General features: G+C 35.2%; 3 protein-coding genes and 1 long non-coding RNA gene across 5 annotated transcripts in view; 1 reads left to right on the top strand and 3 right to left on the bottom strand.

The window, feature by feature from the left end:
- The window catches only part of beat-Ib (beaten path Ib), a 91,405-nt gene that overhangs the window by 6,176 nt on the left and 62,863 nt on the right, over nt 1-22,366 (top strand). The window lies entirely within an intron of this gene.
- LOC108609815 (uncharacterized) lies at nt 352-2,031 on the bottom strand. The gene is made up of 4 exons (XM_018001567.2): nt 1,713-2,031; nt 1,251-1,649; nt 843-1,153; nt 352-765 (listed from the first exon to the last, which is right to left on the bottom strand). Exons 1-4 carry the CDS (start codon nt 1,847-1,849, stop codon nt 407-409), a joined length of 1,206 nt encoding a protein of 401 aa, XP_017857056.1. The 5' UTR covers nt 1,850-2,031; the 3' UTR covers nt 352-406.
- On the bottom strand, nt 2,537-4,247 carry LOC108609812 (uncharacterized). The gene is made up of 5 exons (XM_089464033.1): nt 3,983-4,247; nt 3,520-3,918; nt 3,135-3,442; nt 2,790-3,073; nt 2,537-2,728 (listed from the first exon to the last, which is right to left on the bottom strand). The coding sequence occupies exons 1-5, from the start codon at nt 4,102-4,104 to the stop codon at nt 2,696-2,698; spliced, it is 1,146 nt and encodes a 381-aa protein (XP_089320159.1). The 5' UTR covers nt 4,105-4,247; the 3' UTR covers nt 2,537-2,695.
- On the bottom strand, nt 16,647-18,637 carry LOC149269831 (uncharacterized). Of its 2 annotated transcripts, none has more exons than XR_016269212.1 (3): nt 17,988-18,637; nt 17,372-17,901; nt 16,647-17,244 (listed from the first exon to the last, which is right to left on the bottom strand). It is a non-coding gene; the product is annotated as an uncharacterized LOC149269831 (long non-coding RNA). The 2 variants fall into 2 exon arrangements; XR_016269213.1 differs by having other exon boundaries at nt 18,181-18,637.

Below are 22,366 nucleotides of genomic sequence, written 5' to 3'. Positions count from 1 at the left end.
TTCGATAAAATTAAAATTATCAGGCTCGATAAAAAGATTAATATATAGCTGCGCCCAGTCGCCGCGAGGGGAGGACTTTCATAATGTTCTATATTAATATTTAGTATAATGTCCATGTAATATTAAGAATATGGGCAACCTTGTGGGGTTTTCAGATGGGTCCATCGAATTTGGACAAACCTGTGTATCCCTTATTATTTAAGTGGCTTTCTCTCTAGATATAACTATATAACATTCTACCCTCTGATCACGAATGTAATTCCAGTTGTTCATATAATGCATTGCCATTAATTCAAAATCCTAAATTTAAATAATCGACTATAAAGAGAGTGAGAGAGAAAGAGAGAGATATCCTCTAATTCAAAAAAATCACATCTTTATTTTTATACTAAATACAGTGTCTTCATTATTGTTCTATATCGTTATTTGAACCGCCTAAATTCGAGAATTTATTAATGTTGCTATTTGAAATGCCCATTTTTGGGTATTTACTGTTGCGGGGCGAAGCAGGTTCGGCTGAAGGTGATATACATTTGAGATGGTCTTGTTGCCTTTTATCACGACTGCAGGGGCAGTTGCCCCCGAATTGCATAGACTCCAAGTGGAGCTGGACCTCGTTTAGGTATTCCTGGAACTGATCTCCCATTAGGCTGTCCGTGACTTTATCCTTACACACTTTGCAGACGCGCCAATATTTCATGCTATTGGCAATATCTCTGCAGAATCGATAATCGGTTGCGGTATAGCGAACAGATTTCCTTGCTTCTGGATAATACATGAAAATAAATAACAGAAATAAAGTATTAAATTGTAAATCTTTTACAGTTACTAATTCTACTTGCCCTTCTCTTTGGCCAACAACTGTTTCTTATGCAAATTGCTTAATAGAGCCTGCGACATAAAGACCTGGGCCACGTCGTACTCCCGCAGTGCATAGACCTTGGGCACAATATCGTAGTTATTGATCCATTTATTGCATACGCCGTTGTGATTGAAGCCCATATATGGTACCCAAGTCCAATAAGCGGCATCCATGAAATCCCGGCAATATTTATCTTTAGTCTTCTTGGTTGTCATATATTTATTGCACACATATCGATTATAGAATCGATAGGTCAATGTCATTAAGAGGTCCTTTACTTTTGAGCTGCTCCTAAAAGAAGAAGGAAAACAATGAATAACTATATCAATAACATCTATATAAATATCGATAATTTGATATATATATATATCGATCAGCTACTACTTACGGCTCCACACACAGACTAACATATCCAGGTAGATGCCCAGTTCGCATCATCGTGTGCAACTTCAGGGCAAACGTATTCAGCAGCTCCTCCACGTACTGCAGTTGCATGTTCTTGAGGAAGAGCATGTTATTGATATGCTTGCGCGACCACCAGCCGCGGAAGAAGGCCTGAATCTTCAGGGATGCATTGTAGTACATAATCTGTATTGCATCTTGCGTGCGCTCCTGTGCGAAGATTATCAGATGTCGCTTGCCCACACATCGACGCCAAGCCCTCTGAATAACTAGGGCCGCTTTCAGCTCTCTCTGCATTCGCTGACGAACGATAAAGCCACGAACATGTCTTTGTATGGTGCGAGCGGCCTTAAATTGTTTGTAGTCTAGTAATAGCAGTTGAGTGCTAAATATTTGATGAAGAACGTATTGAGAATTGTATATGCTTTGATTTGATTTATTTATTTACCGTAACATATGTTCCTGCATAGGAAAAAGGGAACCTGAAGAGTCGGTTTTATGGCTGCATTCATCCTTCTGGCTATCTAATTTGCGACCGTTAACCGAGTGATACGAAAGTAGACCTAAATCTGCCATTGGAAACATGTCTATATGTGTATTTTATTGTATTGAGTATTGAGTGCAGTTTATTGTTTATTATCGTGTGAGAATTGTGAGTAGAATGTGCTTGTGTTGAAATTGTGTGAATATTTCTGAGGAGTCTGGGGTAAACTGATATGTAGATGAAATGTATAGTAGACAATATGAGACTGTATATGAGAGTTAATATAAAGTATGTGGTTGACTTGGCTCTCAATAGAGCAACTGCTCATATTATCTATTATATCATACTAACTAATTGTGGTATAACAACAAATGCGAGTGATCTATTTTTATCTTGTATGATAATAAAATGTCGCTTTTAAAATTGATATAAATTGATTGTCGTACTCAGTAATTTATATTGATTTGAATATTTGGTTTTTCACCTTTTAATGAATATACGATGTCTTTTACTATTTTTGCAATCATAATATTTATAGTTTTATTTATTTTTTATTTTATTTTTTTTTTTTTTTAATTTCTTGCTATAAAATTTTATAAATTTATTTATTCCGTAATGTCAAGTAAAAACTGCTCTAAGTTGTAAGACAGGATATATTTTTTGTTAAATGGATTGTATATCTTTTATTTAGTGATCTTTTAGCTCTATAAATAGATCTGTAAATGTAAATTTCTTATATAGCAAACGCTAGCCCAATTGAAATAAACAAATTAAGAATAACCATAAAATTCGTGAATTTAGCATTCATATGCTGGCACAATTTATTTGTCAATGCGTAAACATAAATCATTAAACTCTATATATTCTCTACTCCTTTTTACATCCATTAGTTTCGCTAAACTTTACGATAAACATGTCTATGGTTAATTTTTTTTTTTTTTTTTGCCTTATTGCGCCATTATTTGTACATGTTTTTCCTTCTTCCTAAATGAAGTAAATAATAATTAAATATTTGCGATTTGATAAGTTCTTTTAGAGTACTTGCTTTGGGCTTGTAGGTAGAACTGGTTTTTTGTGTGATTTCGGGCTGCATTTTAGAAGCTCTGGCTGTTTCTTATCCATCGAGCAATTGCAGTTGGCCACAAATTGCATTTGCTCCAGAAAAAATTTGATATTGGATAGATAATTTTTAAATTGATCGCCCATTAGGCTGTCCGTGACCTTATCCTTACACACATCACAGGCGCGCCAGAATCTCATGCTGTTTGCGACATCTCGGCAGAAAAGCGCTTCTTTTCCACCATATCGAAAACTTTTCCTTAATGCTAGATGAGAAATACTGGTAATGAAAAGAAATTAAATGGCGTTTTGCTTAATTCAACTTGCCCCTTTCTTTTTCCAGAAATCGTTTCTGTAAATCGGTCATTCGACTCTGTGTCAAAAAGATCTGTAAAATGTCGTATTCACGATTTTCATACTCTTTGGGCATAATATCATATTGAGGTGCCCATCGCTTGCATGCACTATTGTGATTGAAGCCCATGAATGGCAGACCAGTACGAAAAGCGGCATCCATGAAATCGCGACGATGTTTCTCCATATCAGATTTCCTTACCATATATTTATTGCACACATATCGATTATAGAATCGATAGGTCAATATCGTTAGCAGGTCATTTACTTTAGAACTGTGCCTAAAGGAAGCACAACAATTCGATCAAGTGAAAAAAGTGAGAGTAGCTAAACATGCGATCGATCAACTACAACTTACGGCTCCTTACACAAACTAGCATATCCTGGCAGATGCCCAGTTCGCATCATCGTGTGCAACTTCAAGGCATACGCATAGATCAGCTCCTCCACACATTGCAGCTGCATGTTCTTGAGGAAGAGCATATTGTTAACATACTTGCGCGACCACCAGCCGCGGAAGTAGGACTGTATCTTTACACACGAATCGTGGTACATGATCTGTATTGACTCCTGAGTGCGCTCCTGTGCGAAAATAATCAGATGTCGCTTGGCCGCACATCGACGCCAAGCCCTCTGAATAATTATGGCTGCTTTCAGCTCTCTCTGCATTCGCTGACGAACGATAAAGCCACGAACATGTCTTTGTATGGTGCGAGCGGCCATGAACTGTTTGTAGTCTAGTAGCAGCAGTTGAGTGCTAAATGTTTGATGAAGAATTTATTTAGATATGATATGTTGGATAATTTTTTTTATTTATTTACCGTAACATATATTGCTCGACCGGATATATTGAGCTTACAGATTCACTGCCATGGTTATTTAGACATTCCCTACTATTGTCAACCGATTGGCTACTAACATACGAGAGATATGATGGAAGCATTTTTTTAAAGTTGTATTGAGTACTGTTTACGTCCGTGTACGGATTGTGAATGAAGTCGGCCTCAGCAGTGCTATATACATATATATTTCTCAAAAGTCTTGGGTAAATTGATATGTTGTTGAAATTTATAGTAATATATAACTGAGTATAGGTTTCTTATTGTGCTGGATTGGAATATACCTTGAACTAAAAGAAGGGTGAATGTTGTAATTATTTTGCGTTTTTTTCTGCTTTGGTAGATTTCTTTTCCTATGGGAAATTTTTTGTTGAACAACTTATTGAATGTATTTTTCAAAGTAATACTCTTTTATTTCATATAAGTTGTTAAGTAATCATTTCATATCACTAAAAAACGAATTCAAGAAATATAAGTCTAATTATCGATTTTTATCGATTGTCAAATGTTATTACCTATCGAAATCATGATAAGCTTTTAATGGTATGGTATGCATGTTACATGCATTACTTATATCTATGGCTATGGCTATATCAACTTAGCTCATCTTCCTGATCAATATACATACATATATATAATTTGCCCCACAAAACATGCACAACTTGAATTTCTAATTTTATAATAGCTAATTTGTAAGCTAAATATGCCAATAATCTATGTCCTAAAGACCAAATCAAATAAGATAAAATTCAAACGCATTTTTTAGAGCCAAAAGTCATTCATTATATAATTGATACCAGAATTTACAACTCCACCATCCGAACAAACAATAAATTTTATACCAGAAAACTATTCCTGTTAAGTTTTCGAAAGAAGCCACTGAGCGTAAACAAGTGAATCAGATGACAGTGTAGCATTATTGAATCATTGAAGCCTTGGAATAAAGATAGATCGATATGATTCCCAGGCGTTCGTATAATAGCCAAGAACTCATGCATAAATGTGAGATGGTAGATTAAAGATAAGCAACGAACTCGCCATCGTCCTAATCAAAATCCACATTTGCGTTTTTGAACTTGTACGTGTATATATTAGTCACTGAAAAAGCAAAGAAAGACCACATTAGATATTTTAAATATATATGGGTTTACCTTTAGGATAAATCTTACACTTACAGTCCGAGTAATATCCAGTTGTGTGTATGTCAAGCCGGGTATAAATTCTCTGCCGATATTATTGTATTAGCACACGGAAACCAAAATCGGAGATATCATTCATCAAAATATTGTTTTGGTACTTATTGAAGGTCTGTTACTTGTCATATATTTATGTATATAGTACATATATATATATGGTACATATATATTATTTATTTTTTTATTTTTTAGTTTTTATTTTATTTTACAATTTTTTTATTTAGCAACGTATTTTTTAATATTTTTTTTTCGATTTTTTATTATTTTTTTTATAAAATTATAAAAAGTTACACTTTGCGCTTAGAGTCGAGTAGAGTGAGCAGTATGTATATTTGAGTTTGAAGAGATATATCATTTTTTTTTTTTTTTTTTTTTTTTTTTTTTTTTTTTTTTTTTTGTTGATCTGATTTTTTCACTTTTTTTTGTTAATTTTCCAAATGATTTTTTTTTTTTTTTTAATTTTTTGTTTTTTGTTTTTGTGGTGTTGTCTGTGTAGGGCCAAAATGTGTACTGAATAAAATCTGGAGTTGTGGCTGGGTATATGAAATAGAATTTGGGTTGATGAGGTCAAAGCCTACTTTGACTGTAGATTAGATGAAAGTCTGCTTTGATTTAATGATTTTTAATTTTTTGAATTATTTACATTATAATTATATTTATTTTTGTTATTATTTACATTATAATATTTAATAAGGTTCTTATTTTAAATCATTTCATTTAATAATATCTAATAATATAATCTATTGCATGCTAAGCTTAATTAAAGAGTAAAGCCATTTTTTATTAATAATATTTAATTTATTTTTACTTTAAAGTAATTAACTTAATATAAGGAACATTATTGTATGTATAATTAATTTTGTTTTAATACTAATATTCAATATGGTATTTATTTAATATAATAATAGTAGTTAATCGCATTATGTAATAAAGTCTTGCATACTCCAATACATTTACATTTGAAATAATAATTTCATTTATTTAATTTATACATATATAATGTACATAATTTTTCATATTTTTATAACAATATTTGATTTAATTTAATCATAAAATAATTAAATAATAAATGTTTTAAAAGCATATTTCATCTTTAAACAGGTCTTTCTTTTAACTTAATACTAGTATTTAATTTAATTTAATAATAACGTTTTTCTTGATATATTACATTTTGCATTTGACATTCGGAGACATTGTGAAAATTGAATTGCGTGCTGCTCGCTTACAGCGCCCCATGTTGCATATTATCGAGTCCGGTGCATGAGCGGAGGAACTGAGAGATGTCAGGTTGAGAAGTAACGCAAGTTTAATTCATTTTTAATGCCGGCGCTCGTCTGCTGGCGTCTTGAACGCTGTGCTGAAGGAGTGTGCTTGCAGCTGACCAGGTTGCCTGGTCAGCGGTGCGCAGCTGCTGGCTGCAGCAAGTACTCGGCATACCAAAAAAGGCGGAAATCAAAAGTTAAAATAAACTACGTTGTCGGTGGCAATGGCGGCGATGGTCGCAATGGTGGTGGTGGTGCGGTGGTTGCAGTTCGCTGTTCGCATTGCTTGTGCTGGTGTCTGATTGTCCTTTGTGGCGCTGCCTGCTGGCTGCTTATAAAGTTGCCGGATATCCGGTTGTTGTCTTCGCTCATTTTTCGCCATCTTTGCGCTGCCGTCCGCATTCAAGTCCTTATGCACGCGCCACACTCCACGATACTTCACTGCTGCAGCAGTCCACAAGGGCCTTTGTCCATTGTTGTCGTCGCCCTCGCCCTCGCCCTCGCCATCGCCATCGCCATCGTCGTCGTCGTCGTAGTTTTGTTTAATGTTTCATTTATTTATATTTTTCGTAAGGACACTGTCGTCGTGCTCGGTCTGGCGCCCTGTTGTAGCTGCAGTTGCAGTTGTCGTTGTTGTGTTTTCACTATTTGACGCTTGTTTACTCATTTCCGGTTGCTGCAACTCGCAGTGCAACGAACACCAACACCAACACAATCTACAGCACTCCATTGCGTAATGTCCTCGAGCGAACTTGCTCGCTACTTAATGCTGAATTATTATATAAATTATAGCGGTTCGCTTTATAAGAATATATAACTTTATCTCTATTTCTATTACTTAGATAATTGGATAAGCAAACAGATCTTTGATAAGTTCTTGAAATATATATTATCTTCTATTTATTTTGTTAGTTGTTTATTGTAATATCCTATCAGCAGTGGTTTTTAAACAGTTCTTCAGCTATAAAATATATATTTAATATTCATATTTGTCATGTAATATACATAATTAAATAATAGAAAATTTATTTGAAAAGCTTTTGTAATCTTCTAAGTATAATTTGATAATTGTTTACATTAAATATTTATCACCATTTATTTTGTAACATTTTTTAAGCTATACATATTTATGTTGAGTACATACATGTGTAACAAATATTGCAAATGTATATATAATTATATAGTTATATAAATGTATGGTTTATTTACATATATATATTTTAAGTATTTTCTTCAGCAATTATTTTGCTATCATAATATACAAACTAATAGTTTATAAATATTAATATATATTAATAGCTTATATCGAACTTGTTTCCAACATCACTTAATACTTTAAATCGATCCAAAAATTCCGCAACTTAAATCAGTCTCAATGAAAGTTCATTTGGTAACCGCATTGAATATTCGCTTTGCCGAATTCAAAGTTTCTGCCGCGCTTCAAACAAACAACTGTTGATTAACAAATTTTTTGGATAACTCTCTTGAATACATATATGTGCATATACATACATACAAATATGTATATGCATGTATGTGTGCGCATTGGCAAATTAAATTGCAACTGCAGTTCGACTATCTCAGTTACAAGGCCAAAGTTTTTGGGGGTAAAAGTTTTTCGATTTGCCATAGCGCCAATTGCTTTTAATTTGCCACAAGGCGGCGCAAGTCAGTCAGCCAGTCAGCCAGCCAGCCAGCCAGCCAGCCAGCCAGCCAGCCAGCCAGCCAGCCAGCCATCCAGCCAGCCTGCCAACAAGCAAGCAATCAATCAATATTCATCAAAATGCTATTTAATTTGAATGCACCTCCAGCTACCGCTACAGCCACAGCTCCTGCCCCTGCCCCTACCCCTGCCCCGTCACCTGCCACAAAACTTGGCGACGTTGCAAACTTTGTAAAGTCGCCGACAAAGCGAGCGTTGAGAATGTGTCAGGCGACACTCGACAAGCAGGAGGCGGCGGATCAGGCCAAAAGTGCCGAGGCACAACTAACGAGCAACGGCTCAAGTTGCAACTAGTTGACTTGGTTATCGAGTCGTCCAAGTGTTGTCTGCGCAGAGGGAAATTGCACGAGGCATTTCTCAGACCTTGCGCTAATTGTGAGGAATTGCATTGAATTTGAAATGATTCGCATACTTTTTAGCTCTGCAAATATGCGTATGCACAGGTCTGAATATGTGTTTCCCTTTGTGCTCTATTTAACCCACATTCCGTGACATCTGTTCCCAATTCTAAGCATGTCTGCTCCAGTAGCTAGACGCTACTTCGTTAACCCAATTTCTGTTTCTTTGGAAATTATTAGAGGGGCTGCAGGGTATGCACTTCTCCTCCCTTGTTACACTCTTCAAAGAAAATCTATACCAAGAGCAACTAATTATTGAAAAAGTATAATTGCCTTAATCAACTCGGAATTCGTATAGAGATTAGTTGAGTATATAGAAGCAGTATATCTTATAAAAGAAGACATTAAAAATCCGATAAGAAAAATAAATAAAATAAAATAAAATAAAAAAATACATAAAAAAGTGAATGAAATAAAAATAGTATTTTTCTCAAAATTAGTAAAAATTGTAAGAACTTCAAAAAAATATGTAAAAATAATATTTATACAAAATTTTTTACTAAATATTATTTTATGTTATTTTCTTTATTTTATTTATTTTAAATAAAATACTATTTGTTTTTTAATTTTTATAAAATTTTTTGCTGTGAATTTTTACAGTACTATGTTTAGAAATAAATAAATAAAATCTTTAGAATAATAATTATAAATAATTAATTACTAAAAAATTAATATAAAAATAAAAATATATTACCGAATATTTATTTTATTTATTTACTTATAGTCTTATGTTAATAATAATAATTTCATAATTCTTTCATTCTCATAAACATAAATATTTGCTTTAAAATTTTCAACACAATGTTGACCGCCCTTAAAACAGGTCTTTGAAATAAGTTCCCACATATGTAACTTTCCCATTTTTCACTTAAAGCATTTTCAACTGCTCTCGCGCATATGCGCATTCATTTAATAATGTCTAATAGCTTATTCTTGAGTAATTTTCATTTATGTTAAAGCTGCTTTCGCTCAGCTAATATACTCAATTAAATGAGGACTGCTCTGCAGCTCTTCGCATTTATAAGCTGCTTAGCCACTCAAATAGAAGCGAGAAGAAGAAGAAGAAAAAAATATATATAAATATATGTATAAAAAAACAGCAAGAGAAAAACGCGAAACTAAATTTAAGAATTTTCTGCATCAGACTGGCAGCAATTGCTTTTAATATTATTTTATTTGCTGAGCGAAGCAGCCAGACTAATATAAATTTTATGCGCCATGCAGACACCTTAAATGTAAAATAGAATATGGGCTGCAAATATATACATACACATGTATATATACACATATACTGTATTCTTTATATATAAGAGTGTGGAGCAGTGGCAGAGAGTAAACCTAAATATTTGAAAGACCGCAAAAAGCATGTCCTTGTGCGGCTGGCTAAGGCCACTTAATGCACGCCAAAAGCAGTTGATGTGGCTGCCAATGTGTGTATGCGTGTGTGTGTGTGCCATGGCTCATAAATACACATAAACACACGCACACATACATACAGAAGCCAAGCCATCTAGTAAGGACACATGTTTTGGATTTACTGAGCCTGCTCGCAGGCATCTTTTCTGTTATCCTATGCCCCGTTCGCCTGACTCTGTGTGTTATGTGTGTGTGTGTGTTTGTGTGTGTATGTTGCTTCTGAGCTTGTAGTCCTGTTAATAATGCTTTTGATGTGTGCTAAAGACAGCTACAAACTATAGCATATACTTTGCACTAGATCTCTCCCTCTCTCTATTTCTCTCTCCTAACAGGGTTACGACATGGCTGGCTTCAGATTGCACTCGAATGTTGTTCAACCCAGCCAAAGCCTAGCCCCGAGCCCAGAAAATCTCTGCTGCTGCAGCAAACGCAAATGAAAAGCTGCAATTTTTGACACAAGCAAAATTGCGCAGAAAATGGAGTGGAAAATCAACATTTTGAAAATCATTTTGCAGCCATTGCACAGTTTGGTATTGTCTATAAACATTTGTATTAAAGCAGTGCATACATATAAATTTTTTTATTTTTATTTTATTTTATTTTTTATAATTAGAAATATGTAATTTTTATAAAGCAAAAGCTATGTTGCTTTTAGAATTTATACTTACGTAAAACTTTTGACATTTTTTGTGATAACTGGAATGGATTTTGATGTGAATGAATGAGAAATGGTTTGAATGTTATTTTGTTAATCATAGATGTTGTTTAACCGACTTTAGTTAGTTTCTGGCATTCAAGCTCTTTAGATTTACCTTAAATATTACCGAAGCTACTTAAACTCCCAACAATTCACCGCAGTAACAGTAACCTTAAAGTTATTTTGTAGAGTCGTCGTCGCTGTTTGATTTATGTATTGCGTATACGCAGCGTTGCGTACCTTTTCTTCTGTGGCTTTTTATAGCCAGCACTCGCACCTGAGTCTCATGCGCAGCTGAGCAATTACAACAACAACAATAGAAACATCAACAACAACAACAACAACAGAGTGTCGACGTCTTAATGGCGCCGGCAACAACAGCCACAAAACTGAAAGCTCTAAGACCAAGGCGCAAAAAAGTAACGAAACATTCCATAAAAGTGTAAGAGGAAAAGTAAGTCTATTAACGGCAATGACAAAGCACGCGAAAAGCTAATAGAATGACAGACCTGTAAAGTGCTTCACTCTCTCTGAGTGTGTGTGTGTGAGCGAGAGACAAAGCGGGCGTGGCAGTAGTTTGGCAAGTCTATAAAAATGTATTAACTGCTCGACTAGGTAGCCAAAATAAAGTCATAAACACCAGAAGCGGAGGCCAAGGCTGTGCGTAATATGATAATCATTGAGTGTGTGTGTGTGTGTCTGTGTGTGTGTCTGTCTGTGTGCTTATGTGGGAAAAACAAAATGTGGGCGTGTGAATTGTGGACGCGACGTTAGCTAAGAGATGATAGCACACTAGAGGCATCTCTTGAGGCCAGCAACAAATCCATTAAACCCTTATGATGCATGAGCGCAAATAAAGTGAGTGAGTGAAAGGCGCCACACAGACACAAAGGGTGACGGCTGCAGTGGGGAGGGGGAGGGGAGTGTGGAAAAAAAAGAGCGAGAGAGAAGAGAAAAGACAACAAGCGCAACACACTGGCAAAGGGCGTGGGAAACATATGCCAGAGCAGACTTAGCACGACACCAAAACAAAAGCAAGCCAAAAAAAAGAGAAAAATAAAGAGAAAGCGAGCAAAAAAAAAAAAAAAACACTGAGGAAAACATGAAAAAGAGGCGCATGCTATAACGTTAACCAAGCATAGGGCAAAATGCAAAAAGAAGAGAGGCCAAGTGATAAGGTCGCAACGGACGGTGCGAGGTGCGCGGGGAGGCGTTGCGGGCAGGTTAAGAGGTTGCGGCCCGCAAAGTGAGCAAACACTTGAGCCAAGTGCTTGGCTGGTTAAAGCAACGAATGCGAGTGAGAATGGGTGAGTGAGTGTGAGTGTGTGTGGGCGTGCAGAAGTGAATGTTAATTTTGCGAGTGTGGCAAAGATAGTAAAAGTGTATGTGTGTGTGTGTGTGTGTGTGAGGCACTAAACAATGGATGTTAAGTAGATAAATAAATTAGATATAAGTGGATTATATGTGATCTGTACGGACTGAGAAGAGAAATATAAAAAGAGGCAACAAATGTGAGCAATGCGAAAGTAATTTTTCATCATGCCATCTCTTTCGCTCTTGTTGCCAGTCGAGTCGCTTGTTTGAATTAGCTGTGTGACTACAGGAAAAAGTTTTTTTATTGGGGTCACAATTCAATATTAATCGAAAGTAATTTAATGAAATAAAATTCAAGCTCTTTTTATACCCTGAACCCATTTTCAATGGGAAATCATTGAAATATAAAAAAGAGTAAATAAATAAATAAATTTAAAAAAATTATATAATGGAAATTCTTTCTATACAAATAATATTTGTCCTTCAATCTCTATTTTTCATTGATACAAATTTATGTTTATTTGACGATTTAAAATCTTTCCTAATGCAGCCTAGTAAACAGTTTTAATTAATTGTTAATTTTAATTAATTTCTATTCACTCTTCTGATATAGTTTATAGCTCTACTAATTCGCTATATTTCATTCAATATTAAAGACTTCCAACAGAGCTAAGTTTTTGCTGCAAAAAATAAGAGAAAAATCTTCTGTGCTCTCACATCTCCATTGTATTTCTATATATCTACTTGGCATCTTCAACTTTCTAAATTTCCATGCACTCTTTGTCTCATTTCGCTCACTTTTGTGGCCTTATTTACAGTCTTTCGGCTCTTGCAGCTCTCAGCTCAATTGTCTCTGGCAATTTGTCGATTGTTGCCTTTACGCTCCAGCTCTCGCTCTCATCACTTCGCTTTCCATTTCTGAAATTCGATACGATGATATGGGAGTATTACATAAAACGTGCTCTTATCGTGTTTTGCCTTAACCAAAACCAAAACACAATCCTTTGGCACAGTTGCATAAATAAACAAGCAACATAACACATCCTCTCTCACATACACACACACACACGCTCAATACCTGAGTGCATTTTTAGCATTTCCTGGTGGTATTGCAATGCCCTAGACTAAAAAAAAAATATATATGTATATTTATATATATGTGATACACGTGTGCAAAAAAAGGAAAATACAAATTCAGCTTCGAAAAGAAATCCGCCGAGCAACAATAATAACAATTGTGTAAAAAGCATAACGTATACGCGACGTGGCACCAACCAAAGGCGAACCGACTACGACTCGCAGCGACTCCCCATAGAAACAACCGAAATTGCTGAAGTGTAAATGCAAGCAGCAACGACTGCTGCATGCTCTGTGAATGAGATTAGCATTAGAATTTTACTAAGAGCAAATTGATGTAAATATATTTTAAAAATATGTAAAAATTTAATATAACATTCCATTTTATTTACATCAATTTTTCTCTGCTGCTCTATTTCAACTCTCTTTGAAGCGAACAAATTATAGGGTATATTTGTAACTAAGGCACGCCGAATGAAATGAAGGCACAACTTTTGGTGGCGCTTACACAGCAAAGAAGGAAGAAAGTTTAAATCAACTTGTGGGAATTTAGACAATTTTATAAACATGTACAAGAATGCAGGAGCAAAAAAAAAAATTACATATGGGGTTTCCTTTTTTATTTTACATATATATTTATATATATATATATGTTGGGGAGTATAAATGCATATAATACAAATTTAAAAGTGAACCAAGTCGCGTTGCGCTATCTACGGATGCTTCCCAGCAGATGTATGTTGTTGTTGTTGTTGTAGTTGGTGTTTATGCAAATTCTCGCCGAGCGTCGTGTGTGTTGGGCTGGAGCCAAAAGAAGATACGAGTACGTGCATTATATAGATATACATATACATGTACATATATATGTAACTGTATACATATATATACATTCATGAATGTATGAATATCTCGCCTGTATAAACAGCGCGTAACTGAATAATAATAACAGCCACAGCAGCAGGAGCAGCAGGAGCCGCTGCCGTCCTGCAGCAGAAGCTGCTAGTGCTGCTGCTGCTGAACGTAAAATGGAACGGAAAACAGGGTAGACAAAAAAAATGAAAATCAAGTAACCAAGAATTGTCGCCAGCTTAAAATGGTTAAAAGTTTTGTTGTACCTCAGTTAAGGTAAGAAAAAAAAAGAATAACAGAAGCCCATTTGAGGCTTTCTCTCTCTCTTTAAACAGCAAACTTTTACAATGAGCGCCGCGTGTGCTCTTAATATGTTTATGTCATAGTCGGGCAGAAGGAATTCTTGTGTTGAAAAAGTTGTTTAATGTCTGATGAAGGCAAACATGTGTTTTATATTTTTTGATACCTTTCCCTCAGCAGGCAGGCTAAGCAGCTGCTTTTTGTTACCTTTCGAAGGAGGGGCGTAGGTTATATAGTGGCAGCCTAATATGTATGCAGCAGCAAGAAGATATCTTAAATTATTTTTTATTTATTTGTGAGCTTGTACAGGTTTTGGTTAAATTTTCTATTTGGAGCTAAGATTCTAGTAAAGGTTGCTTAGGTGTAAATAGAAACTTAAAATTGTTCTATTATCTATTTGGAATGGGCATTTATATACATGGTTTTAATTAAATATTAGATTATTTGTTATCTTAATATTAAATAATTCAAAAACATTATTGAATAGCAAAATTTGATTAAATATAAAATTTTCCATATGGATTGAATATTAATATTTTACAGAAAGCATTAACCCATATTAAGAATTGTAATTAATAAAAAAAATACATTTAACTAGTTGTTTTCCTTTATCCTAAATTAAATGTTTGATACCAAATACCCTTGACTAAAATTTATTTTCATGCTAAATTTGAATTAGCATCGAGAATAGACGAATTTTCGAAACTGCAATATCTCGATTAATTAATTTATTTTTTAATATTTGAATTAATTCATTAAATAAATTCCACTGCTTAAATTATATAAAAAAAAAAATTCAACAATTAGAGCTTTTTTTCATATTTAGATACGCAACAACTTAAGTCAATCTTATTTAGATAAGCTTCTGCTTACTGTCTCTCCCTTACTCTTTACTGTTGTCCTTTTTCATATTTGGCTTAGCATTACACAGAGTTTATCCTGAGGTTAAATTTTGCTTTGTTGCTCTCTCATTTCATCATAAGCCACTTAGGTCAACTGCTTCAATTTAGTTGACCTCTTTTATCAGATTTTCTTTCTGTCTCTCTCTCTTTTTTTCCTTCTCAGTCTCTGTCTCTATCGTTGCTGCTTCACTTTATCAGGTGGCCATTGCGTCTATCAATGTCAAGCTCTCGCCACTTGCAACCCGCTGCTAGTAAAATAAAAAAAGAAATGTATAAATAAATAGAGAAAAACTAGAGAAAACAAATCCCAAACATATTGTACTTTTCATTTTCTAGCAGCTCCTCCCAAACCCCTTGTGCCATAGGTCACTCAACCATTTTCATTTGCTGTTGACGCTTGCCCCTTGACACAGACACTGAGATGCCTTCCCACCTCTCTCTCACTCTCTCTCTCTCTCTATCGCGCTCTCTTGGCAACTCTTGGACACCCTTCCCGTGGGCTGTCATTCTGCTGCACATTGAAGCGTGAAACTTGTGCGCTTGTCACAAAAATGCTTCCTGTCAGATTTCGTTCGTTGCGGTTGCTACACTACAAGCAAGCTGCAGCCAGTGCGACGACGACTGCAAGGACGACAAGGATAACGGGGACGACAGGGACAACATCGACACGCGCATATAAATTACAAAACAGTCCGAGGGCCATCCAGCCACAGAATCGAGTTACTTGACCAAGCGACTCAGCCAAACGATTGCGATTGCACTGCCACTTGCGATACACACAAACACACACACACACACACATACACACACATACATATACACAGGCAGATATACAGCTGCGTAACTCGTTGCATTAGCATTTGCTCCTTGCCCCTTGTGGCAGCTGCTGTCACTTGTCTCATTTCATATACGAAAGAGCTGCAATAGCAGCAGCTGCTGCTGCAAGCGGAAGCCCACGAATAACTCACTTTTCTTTCGCCTCCCCACTTCCCCCTTGTTTTTGTTTTCACAATTAATAAAGCTGCACTGTGGAATCATTCTACAATATAGATTTCAAAATAAACTACATTGGTATGCATGGCATAGAATTGAGAAAAAATTTCAGAATTTTAAGTAATTTATTTAATAAGCTGAGAAGAATCAAGTTTATAGTTTCAGCAATTTTTGCATCATTTATTCCTTTGAGTTATAAGTTAATATTTTATTTAAATAATATAATAGCTTATTATTATTATATATATATATCGATCAAGGCATCATCATAATCAGCTAAAAATTATATATTTTACATAAACTCATCACTTAAATGGGGTAATTAACTAAGCGAATTAATTAGTTGATGACTCCAAAGCTCAGCTCAACTCAATTTAAATTTGAAACTTATCTGCATAGAACATAAAAATTGACTATGATCAACTCATATACTTCAACTCCTATATATTCATAACTAGCTGGCCCGGCAAACGTTGCATTGCCCTCTATATTATTTCTAGGTAAAAAATTGTTGAAAGCTATGTTGTTCAGGCTGGGATACACTGATAAATTTATTAATCGGATTTTCATTCAAGCACCTTGTTGTAAACGACATTCTTCGTTTTTTGGTCGGGTGCAAGAACAAATAATGCGGATCGTTTGCCAACACGTGAGCATGCCACGTACAATTGACCATGAGAAAAACACGCATTTTCTAGATTGAGGCCACAAATAGTCAAAGATTGGCCCTGTGACTTGTTGATCGTCATGGCGAAGGCAAGACGAAGCGGGAATTGAATTCGTTTAAATTCAAAGGGCATATCTGTTGAGCTCATCGGAATCCTAGGAATAAGAACTTCCTCATCTTTAAATTTTCCTTTGAGTATCAACGCGTGAATCACATTGCTCATCAGTTTTCTTATCACCAAACGCGTTCCATTGCACAGTTTTGGTTGGTTGGTTTAAATTTCTAAGCATGCAAATCATGGAGAATTGCTCTTTTCATAGCTGTGTTCATTTCTTGACGCCGGTCAAGTTGTTCTTCCATATTGCCCATGAAGTATATTTGCAAGAATTTTTGCTGTGCATCTTCAATAGGTTGCAATGATCCAATGCGATGGCAAATCTGGCCTTGAATCTTTAAATTCAAAGCCATAGTTATTATAGTTATATTTACAAACACTATTTACAGAAATCTAACAAACTACATTATTCAAAATTTTTTTTTGGCAGTCATAGAAAATAAAATTTTTAACGTAAATTACCTTAAATATCCGTCTCCAATATTTTCCGCCCCAAATTATGTCATTTGGAAACAGGCATTGTATTTTTGAGTGTTCGCTAGAAAATGTCGTGATTCTAGTGTTTCGCCATAAAGCAGGGAACGCAATGGCTATGGTGACCGCTAATGGCAATGTCACTTTACCACTAAGGCAGCACAAACCGGGCGTTTCACCAGCAAACTTCAATGCGCCACAATGCTAGCAAACAACGTCCATTGGACCAATGCAAACTAAACGATTCAAGCTGTAATCAATGGTGCAATCATATCGAAACGCTGCTCGATTCAAATCAATCCTTGAACCATTTCTTATTGCCATTTCACGGGCTGCCTCTCTTTGAGAAGCACGAATTAAGGCCCTTCTTTGCTGGGTACTAACGCGGAGCCTTTCTCGGGCGATTTCTCGCTCTTCGTCAGATAATTGACTCGCGCTATTCCGTTGCCTAATTGCATTATGGGTCCGCCGGGAAAGATTAGATCTTCTAGGACGCGGCATTTTTATTAATAGTAATACTGCCCTCGCACAAAACCATATAAAACAATCGAGAAATATAAATATAAATAATTTACACAAATTTATGTTTGAGACAAACAAATACCTGAACTTTTTAATAATTAACTTTTTTTTTTTAATTTCGAATTTTGAATTTTGAATTTTTTATTTATTTTTGATTGTTAGGTTTTAATCTTTTGATTTTTTTTTTAAGTTTTGCAGATTTTTGATTTGAAATATTTATAAAGTTTAAAAGTCCGAAAATATAAAAAGCCAAAAATACACTTTTTAATAATTACCTTTTTTTTTTTTTTAATTTAGAATTTTTAATTTTTTATTTATTTTTTGAACAGTCAGGTTTTAATCTTTTGATTTTTTGCAGATTTTTGATTTGAAATATTTTTCCTTTGGTTTGAAAATTTTTTTTTTTTTTTTTTTTTTTTTTTTTTTTTTTTTTTTTTGAATAGTCAGGTCTGCTCGAGGTCAGGAGACCGTAGACTGACTGACTACATTTGTTTATTTACTTCTACACTATTGTCAAAACTGTCACTGTTACCAAGCCTACTGGGTATAAAAAAAATTTGAACATTTGGGGAAAAAACCGCGTTTTTCAAGTATTCGGCAAATTTTTTCAGTATTTTTAAGACCCTATACTAAACTCGTTGCGGAGACAAATCCAACAAATCAAAAACCATGAAAATTGGTTCAGCCCAAATCAAGTTATAAGCAGTCTTCACTTTTACACAACTTTCTTTTATATATATAGATTTTCAAGAGCTCATTCAGGCTATAATTTCTTGTTCTCAGCGCTCCTCCATCTTCTTTCAATGCTCTCACGCTTACAAAATTTAGGTTCAATATTGAACTTTCTATCCATTGTTTTCCAGCTTGGGTCACGCAACAGACTTTACTTTGCTTGCTGTATCCTGTTTTGCTTTGGCATATGCTATTTTCATAGTTCATTAGCGTCGCTTTTTCTCACAAACTCTCTCGGTCGGTAGCACTTTTTCTATCTGCCTCTCTCTCTGTATCTCTCTTTCTGTCTTTCGTGCCTCGGCAGCTGCCATCAGACATTAGAAAAATATTTGCAATTTGTTTGTTTGTTTGTTTTTCTTTAGCAATTTTCGCTTTACGACAATCTTGTTGCACTCGCTCCCATGAAATTTACTCAGTCTGACATTGGCTTTCCTTTCTTTATTTTTTGTGAGTGTGTATGTGTGTGCATGCTTTTTTGGGCGAGTTTGCTTATATTTAAAAGTCTGCTGCATTTCCTGTACTCAAGCAGGGCAAACGAGTTCAGCTGCTTAAAGATCTGCAGCAACTAATGACTTTAAATGTTCAAGGACCGAAATGTCTGCAGCCCAGCGAGAGCATTTCGAGAGGCAACACAGTGACTGCCAGGCATATGCAGCCAATAAGAGAGGAAAAGGTGCTTGGGATGTGGAGCGAGTAGTTAGCCGACTGCTGTTGCTGGCCCGCATTGCAAACGACGACATGAGAAATTTGCTCAGCACAAGAACTTTGAAGCAGCGGGACTTGCTTCAAACTCTAGCTAAACCCCTATTTCCTGGCACCGCCTCCTCGCCCTTTCCAGCTGCCACGCCCCGCCTAGCACGACTTGTGTAAAATAAACGACAGCTAATAACGCGCACAACAAGGCAGCAGGGCGCAAAAGTTGACTACAGTTAGTCGCTGCAGAAAGCTGGAGCAGCAGCAGCAAGCAAAGCTACTTATATTTAAATACCCTATACTCTATGAGACGAATAGGGTTGTTGACTAGTATGAAAAACTTATGGCATATAATAGTTCTTTAATATAATTTATTTTTATTTGTTATATTATTCTTGAATTTATTTTCTTTTTTTATTATATTTTATTTGCGTTATTTTTTTATGTATTTTATGTAGTTATTTATTTTTAATTAATTAATTTTATTTTATTTTTTATTTATTTTTTTTAATTATTATGAAGTGGAGATGATTTTCCTAATAATAAACTTAAGACGACTGTCAAAGCTTTCTTGATCAAATATGTATTAATAGATATCAGCTTAAAATATAGTAGAAATTTATATTCATAGCAGAGCCATATATTAAAGTAAGCTGAATTGCGTAAAGAAACTGCCCAATAGATTTTTAATCACTATGCAAAGCCTTAGAGTTAACTGGAATAAACTACAAAAATAGCTAATATTATTTAAAAATTTTAAAGTAGAAAAAGAACTTGAAGCTTCGTCAGTAGAAGCTTTTCTCAGAATGATTCTGTCTAAGTCAGTTCGATGTTCCTAAATAGATAGAATGATTCTTAAATCGATTTTTGGTTTACTTTAGAAAATGGTATGCCACGATATACTTTAATGGTAGCACATAAGTAATTAAAGATTATTTAAGAGCTTTTAAAGCACATTTAAGCTCATTCGAAATATATTTTTTTACCAAGTAATGCAAACACCAAGTATCTAAAAGAAATTTATCGGAACAATTTAAATCTTAAATCTTGTTGCCTGATTAATGCATATCAGCAATAAGCTCAAGTTAGTTTAACAGCAAAAGCAAGTGAGGGCATAAACTAAATTCTTCTAGTCGAGTTCAAAAGCCTTCCTTGCTATTGCCCTTTTTTTGGTCGCTACTGGCGGGGGGCGTGGCATGGCTTTAATTGGCACACATGACGCAAAAGTGCGCGTGACACAGTTGCCGCCAGTGAAAGAGAAGGAAGAAGTAGGAGAAGCAGAAGGAGCAAAAGAAGTATGTATGTGTGTGCGTGTGTGAGTGTGCGTGTTAGGGCGGAGAGCAGAGAGTTGTGCTCATATGCATAGACACATTCGAATGTCGTCGGCGCCCCGGGTGTTGGGTACGACATGTAGCCTGGAATGGCTCCCCGGTTGATCTTTGGCATTTGTAGGCGTTGGTGTATCCAAGTAAACGCCTTATGCAAATCACTTGATGTGTGTGCGCGAGCACGCGGCGTACAACACGGCACGGCCCAGCGAGGGCAATAGGCCAGAAGGACGAAAGGACGAGAGGGCGAGCGAGCGCCAGGACGAAAGGACAAAAAACAATGACAAAAGCTCAAGTGTTAAGGGTCGCAGCTTAAGTTTAATTAGACGCGAGCAAGTGATTTATTTGATTTGCCCCAGGGCCTGTCACTGACAGACTTAAATAGTTTTCGTCGGCTCTCGAACCCCAAAAGCCCATATGAATAATATTAAAATTCTCAGTAGAGCTCTTAAAGCTGCTGAAATTTAAATTAATATCTTTTGAAATGAAAGACAAAATTTGCTGAAATATCTCCAAAAATTAAAAGAAATTATTGCTTTTTTATATATTTTCAAATTATTTGCAAGAATGATTTACTTGCTGCTTTGCAACACTGGACACTTGAAGTTTCGATAGCTCGACATATATACAAATACATATATATTAACAGCTATTATAACAGTTAACTTATTATGCAGTTTTGTGCATACTTTTGCGACTTTTCCAACACTGGCTGCTAGTTTACTTCAAAAACTTTTGCCTTTGGCCCGCGCTGCACTCGCATGAGTAATGAGCGTTTCCATTTCGCGTTTTTCTACTTAAAAGCGCACTCAACCATGCAAAGAATAAGAGAAAGACAGAGAGAAAGAGAGGGAAAATATGCTCCAAATCGGATAAGCGAGAGAGAGAGTGAGAGAGGTAGAGTGAATGGCGACCCAGAGAGCAACATAAATAATAATATCTGTCAGGCAACTTGAAGCTACTTTTTTTTGTCTGCTTTACGCCTGATTCGCTACGCAACTTTGGCTAGGTAATTTCTTGGTGCACAGATGGGCGGGGTCGCTGCTGGTGGTGCTGGCGGTGGTGGTGAGCCAAAGGAAGTGGGTTCTCAAAGGCGGGGACTTGAGGCGCAGTCACTCAGGCGCAGTCGAGTGCACAGAACTATGCAACAGTCTGTGGCAGCGGCATGCACAATATGTTCAACGCGAACGAACGAACGAACGAACGAGCCCAAAACGCGAGTCGCTGGCATAAAAAGCCAACCAGCGCTGCCACTAAAGACCTAAGCACAAAGGAGTGTGCTAATTAAGATCTGATAGACTAAAAGATGCCCTGCAGTTGGATAAATGATAATGAGTGGGTTTAACGTAAAATTGATTTATATTTTGGTTGAATATTTCAGGGGTCAATATAAAAAGAATTTGACTATTTCGAATGATACACAAATAATATTTAAAATTTTTTTAAAAATTTATTTATTTATTTATTTATTTTTATTTTTATTATTTTATTTATTTATTTATTTTTTTTTGTCTTCAACTACTTTGTGTACAAAATTGTATTTGTATAAACAAAAATGTTTATTTAATATATAAATATAATTTTTTATTGAATTATTTTACAATCTTAACAAATTTTACCAAAAATCATTAAACATATAAAATATTACCTTTTAATATAATTAATTATATTTTTTCTCCAATATTAAATTTCATAAATTTTCATTTTT

The sequence above is a fragment of the Drosophila arizonae genome, chromosome 3, assembly GCF_054131065.1.
Source record: "Drosophila arizonae isolate 15081-1271.41 chromosome 3, UAZ_ARI_1.0, whole genome shotgun sequence".
Taxonomy (NCBI): domain Eukaryota; kingdom Metazoa; phylum Arthropoda; class Insecta; order Diptera; family Drosophilidae; genus Drosophila; species Drosophila arizonae.
The sequence above is the reverse complement of the archived record's forward strand: the minus strand, read 5'-3'. Positions and strand labels throughout refer to the sequence as shown.